Source organism: Pangasianodon hypophthalmus, chromosome 13 (genome assembly GCF_027358585.1).
Source record: "Pangasianodon hypophthalmus isolate fPanHyp1 chromosome 13, fPanHyp1.pri, whole genome shotgun sequence".
Taxonomy (NCBI): domain Eukaryota; kingdom Metazoa; phylum Chordata; class Actinopteri; order Siluriformes; family Pangasiidae; genus Pangasianodon; species Pangasianodon hypophthalmus.
The window spans coordinates 519,169-532,821 of record NC_069722.1 but is presented as its reverse complement, the minus strand read 5'-3'; the positions used below and the strand labels follow the sequence as shown (position 1 = coordinate 532,821).

General features: G+C 41.1%; 1 protein-coding gene across 3 annotated transcripts in view; it reads left to right on the top strand.

The window, feature by feature from the left end:
• Positions 1-4,520: 4,520 nt before the first annotated feature.
• Positions 4,521-13,653, top strand: part of rcn3 (reticulocalbin 3, EF-hand calcium binding domain) — a 10,263-nt gene continuing 1,130 nt past the window's right edge. Inside the window, exons 1-9 of one of the 3 annotated variants that reach the window (XM_053239274.1) lie at positions 4,617-4,671; positions 4,957-4,991; positions 5,682-5,890; positions 5,981-6,174; positions 6,354-6,526; positions 6,655-6,715; positions 6,807-6,898; positions 8,306-8,413; positions 8,624-10,423. In XM_053239274.1, the coding sequence (XP_053095249.1) occupies positions 5,685-5,890; positions 5,981-6,174; positions 6,354-6,526; positions 6,655-6,715; positions 6,807-6,898; positions 8,306-8,413; positions 8,624-8,731 (942 nt within the window). In that variant the 5' untranslated portion in view covers positions 4,617-4,671; positions 4,957-4,991; positions 5,682-5,684 and the 3' untranslated portion in view covers positions 8,732-10,423. Of the gene's footprint in view, positions 4,672-4,956; positions 4,992-5,681; positions 5,891-5,980; positions 6,175-6,353; positions 6,527-6,654; positions 6,716-6,806; positions 6,899-8,305; positions 8,414-8,623; positions 10,424-13,653 lie in introns of those variants that run through there. The other 2 variants (XM_026911421.3, XM_034309749.2) reach the window with 2 other exon arrangements.

Here is a 13,653-nt window from a genome sequence, read left to right as displayed (position 1 = left end):
CTTATCTCATTAATTTGCCTTTTTATTTAAATTATAAAAAGAATCAATATTTCTGTTAGTCTGTGTGATCCTGTATGGATCCTTATAGCAGGTACAGAGTCTGGAAAAACCAAGGAAAGAAAACACCAAGATGACGTACTCGAATAAAGGAACTGAACTTTTACTACTCAAGCTTTCACTAAAACTGGACAAATAAAATGTCAAAATGGGAATTGACTCCTGCAATTTCTTCTGCAAATTCTTTAGGGGTAGTTTTCACTTTCAAAATCACTGAGATCACATGACGTGAACATTACTTGAAGTTGTGGCCTGTATCTGCATCGCTGCGTCCGAAATCGCGTACTGTGACATTAAGTACTGCATTCGATTCAATACTATGGAGGAATTTCCTGTTATTTATATCAATATCATTTGTTAATCAGTATTATATCAATCAGTATCTACGCAACAGTATTGAAAAGTGACCTTAAATCACCTCATGTATTAACTTTCAGAGCTTCATTTATATACTACACTGTACCATTTCTGGTGCATCTAGAAGGGTGACTTTGGGCCTGTGATCCTGCAGGGATGTTTCTGTGAGAACGGAATGGCGTGACCTTGTAGGTGTTGTTTTTGAAAACATAAACTGAACTCTTGCCACGGTTAAAACTGAGATAAGGGGAAAGTGAAATGATTGGGGCGAGAGGCAGGTGTGATTAAGAGAAAGAAGAGAAAACTCCATCCGATGAGATCATTGTTTTAGAATTGTATAAAAGCATGAACCATGATTATGTAGACCATCTCGGCTTTGTTGTTTGATTCAATAAAGTCAATAGATTTTTGGCATCCAGAACCCCTTGTCTTTGTAACTCATTTTTCTTATTCTGATTTGCAGAAGTATTTGCCACGACAATAGATACTGCATTCAATTTGGTACCTACCGTGTTCGATTCGATACCTACCGCGTTCGATTCGATACCTACCGCATTCGATTCGATACCTGCCGCATTCGATTCGGTACCTGCCGCATTCGATTCGGTACCTGCCGCATTCGATTCGGTACCTGCCGCAGTCGATTCTGTATCTGCTACAGTCGATTCGGTACCTACTGCTCGGCCGTTGATTCAGTACTAGATCTGCCATGTTGGCATTGTCATGTGACCTACGACATCATAATAACCACTTAAAAAGTGCACCAGATTTGAGCAACTGTGTTTTTTCTTGTTTAAACCCTCAACAAGGTAACAGTTTACTCAGGTGCTGTTACACAAGTACGGTTTAACCACAAGGAACAACGTTTAATACCTATAGCACTTTTACACATAAAAAGAGCCAACGCACCACATTACACCATTTTTGATTCTGACAGCTCTTCCGTGCCAGCCCCGGTGCCTTATGGGATAGCGCAGTGTCCGGTGCTTCCATACTGCAGAATCTCAGCAGAAGCAGTAGATCATCCGGGTATTTCTCACCTACTGTTTTATGAATACTGAGAATTCGGACAGACTAGTCCTTTGGCGTACTGCCTTTCACCTGCATTCGGACGCAGCCCAAGATTGTATGATTGCGCTGCTGTCACATGATTGGCTGATTAGATAACTGCACGAATGAGCAGGTGTACAGGTGTTCCTAATAAAGCGCTCTGTGAGTGTCTACTTCTTGTTCAGTCTTATTTTCCATTTTCTTTTCTTTTTCCCATTTTACTCTTACTGCAGCTAAACCCCTGACATACCATACAGGTCATCCCTCTACAAAGGTGTGACAAAGTGCTGCGTCAAAGACAGGCCTTAAGTATCCTGTCTGCCAGGTGCAGGCACTCCAGGTTAATCAGCCTGGAGAATTCTCAGCCTGGGTGACTGAGTTCTCCTCCACGACCGCTCTCACTGCTCTCACCCTCTGCTGACTGACGGCGGTGTAGCACAGCCTCTTAAATACGCTGCCAAAAAACCCCACGTTTCCATTCAATCTCAGATGAATACTCTGTTGTGTGTGCTTTTGGTATGCTGGGTGTGTTCTCGTTTACGTTATAGCAGCTATAAACAGACATTTCCTCACCAGCCTCTCTCTGTTTATTCTTTCTCTTGAAGTTAATAAGACATAAAACGCAGCTTGCTACATCACATTATCGAGAAACTGCAAAGAAGCGTAAACTCCTCTGTCCTGAAGACATCGGAAAACTTAAAGTTACAGCTTTACCTCTGACTGTTACAAAGCGCTGACACTGAAGTGAAGTGAAGTGACGTGTAGCCAATATGATGACCCATACTCGGAATTTGTGTTCTGCATTTAACCCATCCAGGCGCACACACACTGGAGACTCCTTCCATGAATGTTACATAAACGCGTTGCTCCTTACAGAAAACTTCACATTTACATCAGTGATTTTCAAATCTGTTTATTATTAGTGGCGCGTCCGCTGTACACATCCCTGTGTATGAGCTGTTACTATAGAAACAATAACATATTCGTTATAATGAGCACATTAATTATAAATAAACCTGCACTGCTGTCAGAGCTGCTGTTCTAGAGAATTAATCAACACCTACTGTCCAATCACAATCCAGTATTTTAACAGCGCTGTTGAATCCTGGATTCTTGCCTCCAGTGAGATTTTCAGTTCTTGTTACATAAACAAATAAGTAAATAAGGTTTCAGTTGTGATTTTCAGAATCTGATTGGCACATTAATTCCCCTAAATGGATTTAATCTACATTTTGTTTTAGACTAAATTTTTTAATAATGGGGAGATTTTATTTTGGGCTATAGTTGGACAGCTGATGAGTCAATTTCGAGTTCACAACTGCAATAATGTAATATTGTATAATAGTGTAATTGTTAATATTGTACATTTTTCCCCTCATAACCAAAATGAAACAGGCCATGTAGTTGTTCTGGATAAACATCATTGTAATGTTTTTTTTTTTTAACTTGGTAAAATTAGAAAATAATATAAAAAAAAAGAAGGCAAAATGGATTGAGTAATATTTGTGACTTTTTATTTTCTCTGAAAAAAAAAATAGATTTAATTGTAACAGGAATAAATCTGGATTAGCTCAAGGAGTAGATAAGGGTTCTTAGAGTTCTGCTTGGACCCCTCCATGAAAGAGAAGCCCTCTGTTCCCCTAAAGAGACAAACATCAGGGACACAAATACATTTTTTCCTTTTCTTAGAGACTCTTGAAGTGTGTGTGATTAAGTACTGCGGCATTGATATAGAGAATAAACCATCCAGACTTAAATTCATCACTGTATAACTACACACTTTTAATATTAATCTCACTGTAGTTACTCAAGAGTGTGTTTTAGGATGAATAACTGAATAATAAAATGATAGAATAGAGCATGTTTTGGAGGACTGAGTTTGAAAGTGTGAAGGTGAAAAGACAATAAAACTTGTATGATTTCATCAAGCTGGTATGTAATAAAACTACACAATGCATTAATAATCCCAATCACACAGAGAAGTCCAGAAAATAAAGAGAACAGGAAACAGACTTGGGCTCATTTGCAGTGTTTCTCATTGCTGCTCATGCAGTCTGCAGTGTTTTTCCCACTAAAACACCTGTTTAACATCATAAATAACTCATTTATTGTGTTAATGACTTGAGTCAGCTGTGCTAAAGCTGCAAAAACAGCCCAGTGTGCACTTCTGTGGAACTTCAGGAAAACTGTTCTAGAAAATTCTATAGAAAGTGGGCTAGTCAACTCTTAAGTGCTGAAATAGATGCAAAATGTGTATGATTATTATTGTTTTATTATTTTTAGTGAGAACAAATGTAAAAACTGGTTTAATTTTGAATCTATGACTGAGTAAAAATTGAAAAAGAAATGAATAAATAAATAAATAAAACCCCTAATTTGGTGTGTAGCTTCCAGGTAATTATTGTGTATGAAGTCTTTGGAGAAAGGACCCTATTTAGGTAAACATTTATGTGCCTTATTCTGTGTAGCGTTTAGTAAACTTGAAAAATATATTCAAAAACAAATATAACAATATTAAGGCAGCGGTCTTTAATGTTTAATAAAATTTCAGAGTTGACAGTGTGTGTGTTTAATACTTTTGCAACCGCTGTTAACTACAACTAATGCTAATAAATCTATTTTAATCGTTGCTAAGATAACTAGCCTAAGCTAACAGGCAGTGTCAGTTACTTCGACATAAATCACTTAACGTATGATATCTTTATTTAAATTATATAAAATTTCGTACTTATAATGAGTTCTTAGCTTAAATAATATTTAGAAGACTTAACAACTCATGTATACTAACGAGTGCAAAGCTAGCGAGTTGATGAATTTTAGTCAGGCGAACTCTGGAGTTAACCCGGGGGAAGAGGGGGAATTGGGGGGAAGGGTCCTTCAGGATGCGAGTTGTACAGATTCGCGCGCGCACACACACACACACACACGCGGGCACGTCCCCTGCGCTCGCGCCGCTTCAGTTTCAGATGCGCGTTCGCGTGTCAACGTGGCGTCTCATAGCCAGTCGCGTTCACGATTCGAACAGGACCGCCCACTGCTGATCTGTGATTGGTCACTGTGTGTGTCAGTACGAGGGTTTGGGAGTGACGTGTGAAATCAGGACCGCCCCCTTCTGCGCGCGATTTAAAGGGGCAGAGTGCCAACGCGTCAAAAAAATAATAAAACCTGGCGTGTTAGAGAGACAGAGATAAAAGCTCGCGACTTTCGGTGAGTTTGCTTTGATTTTTTATTTGGAAAATACTTAGATTTTGATCATATTTACTACAGTTATTAATCTGCATACAGATAAACATTAATTGTGTTTTTTTTCTCGTGTTTTTGCAGCTTAGTTTGAGTTTGTGTGAAAAGTTTCAGGGGCGTTTTATGCATTTACAGCATCTTTATGATTTAATTTAATTTTCATACTGTGCATGATTAAAACAATAACAATAAAAAAAACACACATTTGCATGCTTTACAGTTAAATACTGAATAACTGTGTGTGTGTTAAAGACTTGGAGTGAGATGTCGTGATTTATTCTCCACTTGTAAGTGACAGAATTAAATTCAATTAAATTTATTAAATCTTTTTTTTTCCTGTGGCTTTCAATCTGCTTGAACAAAACTGACACTTCTGTATGACTGCAACATTTATTTAGTCTGTAAAACTCATCTAATAAGGTTTCACTGGGGAGAGAATCAAGATCACATTCTATAATTAAAGTTTTTTTTGTCTATTTCTGTCTACAGTTGAGTGCAAAAGTTTGCACACCCTTACGACAAGCTTACGCAGGACATCGGAAATGTTTATAGAATGATTTATAGAAATAAGACAATTAATGTGTTAGATTGCACAAGTAAAGTAAAATAGACAGCATCTGTAAAAAGTTAAAGAATTTATATCAGTTTGTGAAATAAATAAAATAAAATAAAATATTCTCTTAACTTATATGTTCATCTTTTAGCTTAATAACCGCCTTTCTAACTGCTTTCATTCTTCGCTCTTAAATCTCCATATTCCTCTTTCTTTTTTTTTTTTATTATTTTACATTTATTTATAAAACTATCCTTCTTTCGAGTTATTATCATCTCATTATTGGGGATTTTTGTTTATGTTGATAAAAACAGAGGAGTGTTATCTGTGCAGAAGTGATGGGGTGTACAAACTTTTGCACACAACAGTGTAAGCAGCATTACATCAGGTCTGTGTGTGTGTGTGTGTGTGTGTGTGTGTACAGGAAATGCAGTTGTTTATCCTCTCGGTGTGTTTGGCGCTCGGCCTCGCCGTCCCTCCTCAGGAGAAACGCGTGCACCACCAGCGTGACCTGAGTGACCACGCCCACGACGACACTCACGGCTACCAGTACGACCACGAGGCCTTCCTGGGCAAAGAGGAAGCCAAGACCTTCGACCAGCTGACCCCTGAGGAGAGCAAAGCCAGACTCGGGTACAGATCCGTCCTCACAACTCCTTTCGATCTAGAACCTTCTTCCTGTTTCCGCTGTAACTCCCCGTGCGATTAATTTCCATCTTTCAGGAAAATCGTAGACCGCATCGACACGGATAAGGACGGCTTCGTTAGCCACGCCGAGCTGCACTACTGGATCAAACACAGGCAGAGGAGATACATCGAGGAGAACGTGGACAAGCACTGGAAGGAGTACGACCAGAACAAGGACGGCAAGATCTCCTGGATCGAGTACAAGAACACCACCTACGGCACGTACCTGGGTGAGGATCACGCAAACGCCGAATTCTGCGTCTGAAGGAAAAATGGTGGCCTTGAATTTCCTCGAATAAAAAAATGTCTTTCAAAAGCCTTACATTCTAAACAACTGATCATTTCGAGTTACATGCTTTTGAGTCGTGATGCACTGCTGTTGATCTTTTTTGGGTTTTTTTTGTCCTAGATGATGATTCTGAGGATTTGGAAGACAGAGAGTCGTACAAAGCCATGCACGCTCGAGACCAGCGGAGGTTCAAGATGGCGGATAAAGACGGAGACGGCATCGCGTCGAGGGAGGAGTTCACCGCGTTCCTCCACCCAGAGGAGTTCGAGTACATGAAGAGCCTTGTAGTGCAGGTGACGGGTCATGCAGAAACACGTTACCGTAGCAACCACAACCTCTTGATCACTGATGTTCGCTAAGCTGACGGGTAGCATCCTCACCGTCATCCTCTAATGACCGTTTATTCGTTCTGTCCCAACAGGAGACGATGGAGGACATCGACAAGAACGGAGACGGCAAGGTCAATTTAGAGGAGTACATCGGTGAGTTCTAGACTAGCGTGTGAGGAAATAAACGTGAGGCGTCACGTAAAGACCCGAGTGAGTGCGTAACGTGGTGCTGCGTGTTCTGCAGGCGACATGTTCACCCCTGAGGAGGGCGAGAGTGAACCCGAGTGGGTGACCACAGAGAGGAAACACTTCTCCGAGTACAGAGACAGCAACAAGGTGAGTATCATCACCTGCATCAGGAGAAAACTCACAGCGTAAAAGACTGGATTTGTACTTGGCATTTGTACTTTCTGTACCTGTCAGGCTATGTGAAGTAGGCGTGGCCTCTGTACCTGTCAGTCTAAGTGAAGGAGGCGTGGCCTCTGTACCTGTCAGTCTCAGTGAAGGAGGCGTGGCCTCTGTACCTGTCAGTCAAAGTGAAGGAGGCGTGGCCTCTGTACCTGTCAGTCAAAGTGAAGGAGGCGTGGGCTCGGTACCTGTCAGTCTCAGTGAAGGAGGCGTGGCCTCTGTACCTGTCAGTCTAAGTGAAGGAGGCGTGGCCTCTGTACCTGTCAGTCAAAGTGAAGGAGGTGTGGCCTCTGTACCTGTCAGTCTAAGTGAAGGAGGCGTGGCCTCTGTACCTGTCAGTCTAAGTGAAGGAGGCGTGGCCTCTGTACCTGTCAGTCTAAATGAAGGAGGCGTGGCCTAGGTACCTGTCAGTCTCAGTGAAGTAGGCGTGGCCTCTGTACCTGTCAGTCTAAGTGAAGGAGGCGTGGCCTCTAATTTGTCGTAAGAAATCCTTCACTGCCTTAAATGAATCTTTTCTCCTCGGACTCATTAATCATGTACTGAGATGCAGATTGTATCAGAGAAAGTCAGACTTTCCGCCTGGCCAGAATGGAATGAATAAAAACTAATTATTATAATTATAATAATTAAAAATGAAATAGTGATATTTTCTACAAGCCTGCTGTTAATAACGTCCATCTTTTTGTTTTTTTAATAAAATTGTTTTCTATATTTCATGAGGAAAAAAAAAACACTTGCCAGTGACATGCTTAATATTTAATTTTTTTATTTCTAATAAACAAATTATTTTAACACTTATCACTAACGTGGAAGAATGTTTAATTAAGTTCAAAGATCCTCTGTAAGGCTGGTTGCAGTAGCCCCGCCCCCTCCCTATCATAGGGCCGTCTTCTGCATACTGGAACGTGATTGGTCCTTATATTTTAAACCACTGAGTTAAGATAGAGGTGTGACGATCTGACGATCTGACGATCTGGATCCATGCATCGATTTAAAAGGTGAAGATGAAATGAAATTGACAATCAAGAAATAATTATTATCCGAAAAGGTTTTAAACTGATGTGTAAATCATTTAACAGGTTCACAAGGTTCAGTATAACTCTGATCGTTATAAAACAGTCCTTCTCTACGTCATCGCTGACGAGTTAACGCCGAGTCGACGCAGGTTGCTAATAAAGTTTACACTCTTAGTGAAAATGTTCTGAGTTTCTGTACATTTAAAGTCATTTTCCTGAAACGGATTCAGTCGTAAATGCCTGTTTTATAAACGTTAACATGGTAAAATGTATAAAATAAAAAAAGATTTACTGATGTAATAAAGTTGAATCTCTTTAGGACGGGTTCCTTGACGCTGATGAAGTCGGTCACTGGATCCTGCCGGGAGACGTGGATCACACCGACAACGAGGCCAGACATCTCATCCACGAGACAGACAAGAACAACGTGAGTCCACGCCATCACGCCCTTCAACACACATCATATATACTGAACTAATTAACATAATTAATTAACCGCTTTAATTAAGTCTTTAATCGACACCTAACAGTGTAATTAATTCTCTTTCTCTCTCCTCATCCCTCCATCCTTTACCTTTTAATTTAATTATCCTCATCATTTAAACAATGGACCTTCAATCAATCAACGCTCAATCAGGACGAGAAAATTTCCAAGGCAGAGATTCTGGATAATTGGAACATGTTTGTCGGCAGCCAAGCCACTAATTACGGAGAAGATCTGACGAGGAAACACGACGAGCTCTGATCTGATCTCATCCGATCTGATCTCAACAGCGTCAGGAGTCAAAGATTTAAACATACAGAGGGGGGGATATTGGAATTTCATTCCACAATGAAAAGAAATGAACGTTTTACATTAACGAGTGGGAGGGTTAGATTGTTAGGGGCGGAGCTAAAGGTCAGGGGTCAGAACAGAAGGGTCAGTGATTGATTGGGTCAAGGATGCTGAGAGGGAATTTCAGTTTACCTGAAACAGATAGTATTTATTTAGTCACATATTTTACTCACTAAAAACCAGGTTTACACACACACACACACACACACACACACACACACACGTGCAGTGGGATCAGAACAGCACATTTTATTTACACCCCCGAGTGTGGCTGATGTTTCTGTGCAGGTGAAACACCATTTAAATAGAAACGTTAAAAGCGTAGCGGTGTTATTTTTAATCAACAAAAAAGGGACATTTTCCTGACTCATGTGACATCATCAGCCACTGACTCCTCCCACTCCTGTGCTGTTTTAGTGCTGTAAAGTTAATTAAAAATGTTTATTTGCTAAAAGCATTAAAACATTTATGTTCAGTGACTGATGACGACACACAGAGCACCACATTCGAACTACAAACTACTCAGAGTGCTTCATATGTATATATAAATATATATTCAATATATATAAAATATATTCATAAACATAAAATGCAGAGCGTTCCTGTCTGGACGCTGAGTGATGACATCACACGATCACGTGGTTAAAAAAGGAACATCGACGCAGACCTGCCAACCTTCCTGCATTTTATTGTAAGAGAACACCAAAAGAACAGTTTTCTATCCCGCAGTTAAAACAGTAGATGAGCCAACTGATGCATGAATCTGGAATGATTGACAGTTGCGTAAGTTTTTTGATTTCCCTGATATTAATGGACCCCCTGGAAGCCCCACCCCCTTCCTCACGTCTCATAATAGTAATGTGCTCTCGTCTCGACTCAGTTTTCCCGCTTGAAAGATGTGCTGACGCAGTGCTCTCGCTTTTCTGTCACGGTAAAAGAGAATGTTCTGAGTTCATTAATGTGAAATAAACTCAGCTAGCGTTACACACTTATAGCCCTTACATCAGTTAAATCGATTTATTAGGAACGCCACTGAAAATGGTCAAAGAAGTGATTAAACAATGCTGTTTGCTCTCCTGCACCGTTCAGACAGTTTGAGCAGCGGATTTCATGAAAATTTCAGCCATGTAGAAACGTCACGATTTCCACGAGGGACGTGAGACTTTAGATTTGTGAAAGGACAAGTCGATGGTTGGCAGGTCTGTCAGATGAACGTTTTATTCAGGAAGAAGTTCTAAAGATAAATCTGGGGCTGGAGACGTGTACTTGTGATGGACACGACTGTTCTGGGCCGTTAGAGCTATAAACGATGACTTAAGGCCTCCGAAACACCAGGGGGCGCTGTAATAATACAGGATTTAAAATATGTATATATATTGAGAGGTAAGATTGGGGAGGGCATGACAGCATTAACAGCAGAGGTTGTTGTGAGCTTCCTCACCTGTACACTGTGTTTACACTCTTCACCCAAACCCAGAAGCTCAGGAGGACATCAGGGTCACAGTCAGGGTCACAGTCAGGATCAGGGTCACAGTCAGGATCTCGGTCACAGTCAGGATCAGGGTCACAGTCAGGATCACAGTCAGGGTCACAGTCAGGATCAGGGTCACAGTCAGGATCACAGTCAGGATCAGGGTCACAGTCAGGATCACAGTCAGGGTCACAGTCAGGATCAGGGTCACAGTCAGGATCACAGTCAGGATCAGGGTCACAGTTAGGATCAGGATCACAGTCAGGATCAGGGTCACAGTCAGGATCAGGGTCACAGTCAGGATCAGGATCACAGTCAGGATCAGGATCACAGTCAGGATCACAGTCAGGATCAGGATCAGGGTCACAGTCAGGATCAGGGTCACAGTTAGGATCACAGTCAGGATCAGGATCAGGGTCACAGTCAGGATCACAGTCAGGGTCACAGTCAGGATCAGGGTCACAGTCAGGATCACAGTCAGGGTCACAGTCAGGATCTCGGTCACAGTCAGGATCAGGGTCACAGTCAGGATCACAGTCAGGGTCACAGTCAGGATCAGGGTCACAGTCAGGATCACAGTCAGGATCAGGGTCACAGTCAGGATCACAGTCAGGGTCACAGTCAGGATCAGGGTCACAGTCAGGATCACAGTCAGGATCAGGGTCACAGTTAGGATCAGGATCACAGTCAGGATCAGGGTCACAGTCAGGATCAGGGTCACAGTCAGGATCAGGATCACAGTCAGGATCAGGATCACAGTCAGGATCACAGTCAGGATCAGGATCAGGGTCACAGTCAGGATCAGGGTCACAGTTAGGATCACAGTCAGGATCAGGATCAGGGTCACAGTCAGGATCACAGTCAGGGTCACAGTCAGGATCAGGGTCACAGTCAGGATCACAGTCAGGGTCACAGTCAGGATCAGGGTCACAGTCAGGATCACAGTCAGGATCAGGGTCACAGTTAGGATCAGGATCACAGTCAGGATCAGGGTCACAGTCAGGATCAGGGTCACAGTCAGGATCAGGATCACAGTCAGGATCAGGATCACAGTCAGGATCACAGTCAGGATCAGGATCAGGGTCACAGTCAGGATCAGGGTCACAGTTAGGATCACAGTCAGGATCAGGATCAGGGTCACAGTTAGGATCAGGGTCACAGTCAGGATCAGGGTCATAGTCAGGATCAGGGTCACAGTTAGGATCAGGGTCAGGGGTCAGGGATCAGGGATCAGGGGTCAGCCACACTCGGGAATCAGTTCGTGTTTGTTGATTAACACACCGGAGTTACGCACTGAATAAACGGCCGAGCGGCTGAACTGAGCTGTTACACACCGAACACACAATAACCACCGCTGCCTGACATCTCGCATCACCTGTAGAGAGACCACTCACCGGCTACGTCCACATTAATCCAGATAAATCTGAAAACGCATCTTTTTCTCTACGTTTGGGTCTTTCGTCCACACTGAGGTGGCGTTTTTGTCCGGCGAAAACGGAGCTTTTCGAAAACGCTCTCCCACCTGATTAAATGTGCTGAGAAACCGACATATGCCAAAACAATGACGTATCTTTAGACACGTGACGCAGTCATGTGACCCATTCGACTCAAAACAAACAAGATGGTGGACGATGTTGTGCTGCAGTTGGTGTGGCTGCTGTCCAGTTTGATGGCTTTGTTAAAGATTAATGTCACTTTGTACAACCTTCAGATTGTATTTTTAAATAAACACCTGACTGAAATGACGCAGGCGAAAGCCATGCAGGTTTCAGATCTATCCGGATTAATGTGGACGTAGCCACAGGGAGAGAGGGAGAGGAGAGGAGAGAGGAAAGAGGGAGAGGGAGAGAGGGAGAGGGAGAGAGGGAGGTATAGAGAAGGACAGAAGGTGTTTGGAAGTTGACACGCTTTTGTCATTATTTACTGGTGAAACATTTCTCTGTGAATTCCAAATCAAATAAAGCCAAATCCTGTTTTTTTAAAAAAAAATTCTTGTGTTTTAATTCTTGTTTTAATTCTGAATATTTCTGTACACTCTGTTCACACTACACTGTGTTTCAGAAGTAACAGGGCAGTTACAGAACCTTTACAGAACCCGAAATCATCACTGGTTTCACTCCTTCCTGCAGTTTTCATGATTAAACGCAGTTGTGTGCGTTTGTGAACGCAGTCAGGCTTTTAAAGGTGCCGTGTGTAATGTTTAGAGCCCTCTGCTGTCTGTGAGCTGAACTACAGTGACAAGTCCTCATTTTCTATTCATACAGGAAACACCTTATTAGTTTATCTTTGAGACAAAGGGGCGGAGCTAATTTACAGGCTGTAAAAATGTTATACACGGTGTTTTAAAGTGTTATAATTACAGGTCTGTAAACACTTTTTTTAAACTTGCACCTTTAAACATCACTCTCAATAAAAAAAAAAAAAAAGCCTGAGGTTTAAATAATCAAATAATTATTTGCTTAAAATTGATCACATTCATGCACTTTTCTATTTAAAACAGTATTTATAAATAATAATTTGAGGGGCGGGGCTTCATAGGAGCATAGTTTATGATGTCACTAAGTAAAATTACTTACATCTTTAGGTTTTAAATAAAAACACTAATTACCCAAAAAGACGATATGATTTGGTGTTGAAAATGTGTGTTTTAAATGTGAATGTTATGTTGCATATGCAAATGTATTCTGTAGTTATTCTGCGTTTCCTATTTGCATATTCATAAATCTGGATTTGTGGCTGAGGGTAAAATTTAACAGCCGGTTTCCATGTCTTTTTGTAGAATGACATCATCAAGATACCGTAAATGTAAATGTAAAAAAAAAACGCACAGTCTTTCAAACTTTTTTCGGTTTGCTAAACTCCAGCTCGTAAAAAAGATTTTCATAAAATGCAAAACAAAGGGTTTGAATTGCGTGTTATTTTTTTATTTTATTTTTTTGCATCTATTTTAGTGCCTGGCGATTTTCACGATTAATCTTTTGATTAATTCAAATTAATGTTTTAATGCGAATTAAAGAATGTTCTAATCGAGATTGTACATGTTTATATACATATTTAAATTGTATTAATTAAATCATCCATAAATGCTGTTTAAAAGTTTAAACCAATACGAAGGAAAAACACAACCTTCTCCCAAACACTGTGCGCTTAGATTTAAAAAAACAAAACGCTAAGATAAACAGGCAGTACTTCGCGAGGACCGAGCTCGTAGCAAAGAAACGTTCGAATATCACTTCAGAGGTGTGGAATTGGTAGTTTTATGGAAGTTTCTGTAAAATATAATGTTGCGTTACATCCTAATTGATCGGAATTACGTCATTTTCAACCTCGGCGCGTTCGACAGACGAAGTGGGAAAACTGA